The sequence below is a fragment of the Periplaneta americana genome, chromosome 11, assembly GCF_040183065.1.
Source record: "Periplaneta americana isolate PAMFEO1 chromosome 11, P.americana_PAMFEO1_priV1, whole genome shotgun sequence".
Taxonomy (NCBI): Eukaryota; Metazoa; Arthropoda; class Insecta; order Blattodea; family Blattidae; genus Periplaneta; species Periplaneta americana.
The window spans coordinates 117,860,944-117,866,943 of NC_091127.1; the positions used below are offsets into that span (position 1 = coordinate 117,860,944).

The 6,000-nt window shown below is 35.5% G+C and overlaps 1 protein-coding gene across 1 annotated transcript in view; it reads left to right on the forward strand.

Annotated features, from left to right (window-relative positions):
• Positions 1 to 5,490, forward strand: part of LOC138709268 (nose resistant to fluoxetine protein 6-like) — a 153,986-nt gene extending 148,496 nt beyond the window's left edge. Inside the window, exon 18 of the mRNA XM_069839927.1 lies at positions 2,998 to 5,490. Coding sequence (XP_069696028.1) covers positions 2,998 to 3,123 — 126 coding nt within the window. The 3' untranslated portion in view covers positions 3,124 to 5,490. The remainder of the gene's footprint in view (positions 1 to 2,997) is intronic.
• The last annotated feature ends 510 nt before the right edge of the window (positions 5,491 to 6,000 follow it).

The window sequence follows — 6,000 nt, forward strand, 5'->3', positions numbered from 1 at the left end:
AGTTGCTGCAGTAATGATATTTCTGCATAAAAAATTTAAAATGTGCATGAATTAGGGGAAAAATTATTCTCAACCTTTAAGGAGGAAAACGGGAGTACCTCGAGAAAATATCTAACGCTTGTTTTCTGAGCCACAAATTCTATCTCGATCAAACCTACGACCGAAACCGGGCCACCCGGATGGGACCAGTGCAGTAACACTGAATCACAGATGTGATTACAACTGAGTAGATGACATTTTCTAAATTGTTTAATATTCAAGAAATGGTAAAAGGTAAAATCAACCCCATGACAGCCCAAATCGGCCCACAGGTTGGCGGGATGTTAAGGCTCCCACTTTTAGACAATCGGCATTAATGGCAGTAGGGATGTCAGTCCTACTTGCCTGACATCTTTACCCCCAAAGAAATGCCCTGATACCCAGGACATAATGCAGCTGAAAGAATTAGATAAATGGAAAAATCCATGAACCTATCGGTAATCGAACCAGCGACTTTCTGGCCAAGAACTGGTAGATACTGTAATTATATGTATTACTGTAATGAAAACTAACGTTGTCACTTGTTTGCATTAGTGGTGACGTTGTTGGCAAATACAGGAGTGCTAAAAGCAGAAGAAAGAAAGTGACACAATAATTGAGCAGTTTAATACATGCAAATAAAAATACTAATTGAAAATTTTTCCATATTATATGTATTCGCTCGACAGATTTTTCCAATGATTTCATGTCATTTAGAGTAGAGAGCGAGTAAGTAGAATTTGATGCTAAAAACAGACAAAGACGTTTATAGGCCTACTTCAAGTCATTGACTGGAAGGTATAGTAACATGCTTGACATAAGTGATGCACGCACATTGCGATGTCTTGAATAGCAATACCAGTGGTAAAAACACAAGAGATCTCTATTGTGCAATTGTATTCAAAATATACACGCAATGAGCAACACATGTTATACTTTTTGTTCATTTCATAGTTACAAAATAAGGACAGTTTTTACTAATTGTGAAAGATGCGATAATAATAATTCGGGAGTGGTGCAGTCAATGAACCATATCCTATGTACCTTTAATCTTAATGATAAAATAATGAGCATTAAAAATTAATAAGTAAAACATTACATGATGCAATACCTTATGTAATTTTCGGATGGTACTCTACAAGGTTCTAGGAACTTTCCCCCAGAGAATGTTTACGCAAAGGTAATTTCAGCCTTAGCGAAAATACACCCAAAAATTTACTCAAATATTTAATCAACATATTTATTCAGGAATGCAGTCTCATCGCGTACACTGATTGTGTTAGATTGTGGAAGATGAAGTAGCTATTAAAGTGATATTTAATTTAGTGGCAGTGCAAGCAGCTGTATTACAGTGTCTTATTGTCCTTCGTCTTTGTATTCGTCATACTGTAAATCTATGTAACATTTTAAAATTTATTTTCCGAACGAAAAGTTATATTTTCTGCACATTTAAAGGACAAACTAATATTTTTCAGTCGTTTATCATCATAATACACTTCTCTCTTGAATTGACACATACCACTCTTTTCTATTAATATATTCATTTGCCAAGTATTTCCTGATTACTTCCTATTCTTCTGTTTTAAATGAATTGCTATCTATTCTTCCCTCCCTATCCTATTCTATTCTCTTTCTCATACCTAGACTGTCTCCCATTTCTCGCTTTCCTATTAAATATTGGACATTCCCTTCCTTAATGATATATATTATTTATTTATTTTATTCTCTATTCTCAAATCTACCTACTCTTAATAATTATTTTCCAGCTATTTCTCCGAAATTATTTGTTCACATTTCACTTTTCTCTATTTTACAACACATCACTTATTATTTCCCTACTATTCTGTCCTCTATTTATTTACTTAAATTTTTCTCTTCACTTCACTCCCAAATTTCCTTTTTTATTACCTCTTTCCATAAATTTATTTCTATAATACTCCTACAGTTTTGGTACTCCTGATATTACTCCCAACCCACGACATTGAAAAACATGAAATATCTAATTCACTTAATTACACTTACAATTTCTCTCTCTTCCACTTCAATTTGTTCAGATGTTCTTTCACTTCAATTTTCTTTTATTCATTGTTTGTATATCTTAGTACGCTCCTATTAACACTTTCTACTCTATTTCTGTTCTATTACTTTTGCCACCCCTGACTTTCTTGCACTCACTCTTCTTCCTCGCCAATTCCATCCTACTCACTATTCTGTCCTCCATTTCTCCATTTAATAACCTCTCCAAAGCCCTATCTATTCTGTCCTCACAATCACTAATATCTAGTAGTCGCTTCGTTCCTTTGCTCTTTCTTATCATTTCTTCGCTTATATTTTCTGCGTTAGTCTTGTCTATGCTCTTGCCCTCAGACACTTCCAGCTGTTTCCATAATCCTTCGTTATCAATATTTTGCACCAGCCTCACGTTTTGTTTTTCTCCTTGGTTTATTCTGATCAGCTGTTTCGTTTTCGAAGCCGGCGTCACTCATCTCTCGTTACATTGTTACTGAAGTTTTAAAAATAAATATACGCTACATAGCATTACAAAGATATATTTTTATGTGCAGAAGAATTATCATAAAATTATTCGTGAGTTTAGTTTCCTCCTTTCTTTTCTTGTGCTACAATGTATCTGTATGTAATATCGCTTATCACCTCGTATGTTTGTATTACATAATTTACATATAGTATTCCCGTCATTCACTTCAAAACACTCACCAAATTCCGCTGCAAAAATATGCGCCTGAGAATCTTTAACCTTCGGCATTATTATTCAGCAGGCACACTGTTTACGCATGCTACGGTAGTGACTGGCGAACGGAGTATTCAGCAGGTACACTGTTTATGCATGCTATACTGACTGGTGAACGGTATAAGTCAACTTAAGACCACCGTAACGCACCATATCGGTCCCCAACATTACAAGCCTAGTGACAACTATTCAAAATAATTTTATAATATGAAATTGTATTTCTCTTCCAGGTCATCGTGATCTTCGGCTACTTCATGACATCATACATGCTCTCTCTGGTCGTCTCTCTGGGATTCGAAGCCCCTACCATCGCTCTTCTCAATATTCTGCACCCACTGAAGAGGAAAGCAAAGTGAAACGATTAATTATCATAGAAGGGTTTCTCATATTTCCTTATTAATAAGAGTCCGTCTGCTATCCAACTCCAGATGCAATTCGCTAGATCTCAAATTTTCTAGCTGTTGTCTACTGTGACAACCAGAGGCCCCTGTAGCCTCGTATAATGTTGATTAGTAGAGTTATACGTGTGCTTAGTTAAGAACTTGTGGGCGACAATTAATCAGCTATAAATTTCGACTGGAGCTTCTTATTCAGGCGAGTACATAATGAAGATACACGAGCCACAGATGGTGTAACCTATGAACACAGATCAAGTATGTCGTCAAGATGAGACGATCAGATTAATGAGTGAATTTGAGTGAAAGGAATAGTGTCAAGTGATTTAGTAGTTCAATATGGAAAAGAGGAACACGAATATAATGTGGAGAGTCTGAATGAAGTACATCCCATTCGAACTTCTGCAGACAGTGAAATGATATTATGAACGTATTTTTTTTGTGAAATACCACCATTCCTATTAATTAAATGAGTAATTTTTTAATACCAGGGTATTCGATAACAATGGCAACAATGCTGTAAATCAGTGCTCCTAGCGGTGCCCATTGGGATCTTGTAATATGTAACAAAGCAGCAATTCTTTCATAAACCTGCAATATTAAAAGCCTCGAAGTAACTATATTTTGTAAATACTGTCACTATTTCTGGTTTGTAGTAAGTATTACTCGACCGAGGACAGTGGAGTCCTGCAGCCCGGAGCCGTGGCGCTACTGCTCCTGTGTTCGCAATACCGCATCGCGATAGTTCACATTACGTCCGCGGCTCCACTCGCCTCGGTCGAGTAATAATACAGTCCTAAAAATTGTTCAGTTGGTATAAACAAAGGTGCCTCATGAAATCCAAGTTGCAAGAGGAAAAAGTGCAACTCAGTGCTTTAAGGCATTACAAGAAGCTTGTGGGAGAGAAGTCATACCATATCGAACGCGAGGCATTCGCTTTCAATTAAAAGTTGGCATTCAAAAAGCTTTCGTTCGATCAGAGACAAAGATATCCAGAAATGTGCTGCAGATGGAGTCCGCCATCTCTCAAGGATGTAGCAACGTATTGTTGACATGACAGGGAACTATATTTGAATTATTATACAATGTCAAAAGTAACCTAAATAAATTTAGTGTGAAACAGTAACTATGTTGCCATTACTTTTCGAATGCCGTAATATTTCGTAAATTTATAAGATATTTACATATATGAATACTCATATTATTGACTGTTCCGATAAATTTGATATGGCTATTTAAGTTTTTATTGTGTAGTACATCTGAAATATAAATCAAGTTGATTTATTGCTTAAAATGTAATCAATCGTATACAGTATAATCTCACTATCTAAATTCCCGGTAGCTGAGTTAACGAGTGTTTGAAATGTTTGGATTATTCGGAGATAAATTTTCTGTGTATTATTTTAGGTTTATATTCCTCCAACATACCGCGTATTATTTATTTTTGTTGTAATTTAACAATCTATAGTGCTTATTAAACAGCATTATGCATAAGCATTCGTTATTTCATCAAAACAATTTGTAAAATTTCTATTCGAACCTGATGAGAACTTTTAAACTTATGACTATCTTTTAACCATTTCAAAAAATTGTTGCAATCTGGCGAGATCGGTTAAATTTTCCGCCAAAAATTTTTCCTCCAGTCGTATTAACAGAAATTTAAGACTACTAGGATTCTGATTGGCGAGGTTCTGATGTAGTTTTCGACTCTCTGAAAAAGCCAATGAGATGCACAGTGTAGCTGAGGAACGTATTTTCTTCACTTACTTCAGATTTCACACGTCAGAAATTAAGCGAGTCCAAATGAAATTTGTGGTCGGCATTCAGTGTTCAGGAATATTTTATAAGTCTCTCCTTTTTCCTCTGTCATTATCCACCAATCCGCCAACATCACCTCATTGTCATCGCCCCATGACGAATTTTCCTGCCTTTTCAGTCAGTATTATAACATGTTCTCTCCATTTATAGGCCATTCGTTATCTCGTGAAATCTACCTGTGCGTTAGGCGAAGAAGGAAGTTGACTGAGAGATTTTCCTGCCTTGCTGTGTTTTCACTTGCAGCTAGCTAGCTCACTTACCCCCACCATAAGGTTCTTAGTATTAGCTACGGCGCATGCTTGCATTTGGTTTCACGAGATAACGAATTATCTATAGTAGGGTTCATAATATGTGATCACCCGCTTGGAGACAAAAATAATCGGTATCTACTCATATATCAATCAGATTACATAGAATTGTTCCACTTTGAAGATATCATTTTGTCATATCTGTGCATAACTTTTGTAATTGAAAAGGGTTACCAAATAAATATAATTTACTATATTCTAACAGGCTCTCTTCTGCGGATACAAGTACAAAATTCAGTCATTTGTGATTATGTTACTCTGTTCTAAAGACCTGACCAACGAATCCTGCCTTGTGAATATAAAGCGTTGGTTCAGAATCCTGAATCAAGACGGAACTGATCACGGAGCTCGAATATTGAAAGCAGATTATAAAAGTTAATAATGCTAACAAGTATTTATTCTTTATTTTGGTGAAAGGAGGTCGTAAAATCGACGGAAATTTGATGTAGGTGCTGTTATATTATATGATCATGAATGTTGCATATTAAGTAACTAAGTAAAAAAATGTAGACTAACTGCCGAATTGATATTTTTACTCTTAACAAATACTATCAAAAGAACAATTCTTGTACATTTGTGAATTTATCTTGCCTATTTTGATGAAATGAGATGAATTTGCCATTTTCGAGTGCGAGAAAGCCAATTAGATAGGTCTTGACTTTGATAAAATTTCTTTGGTGGGTTAAATAACCAGATTTGTACTAAGAATCTA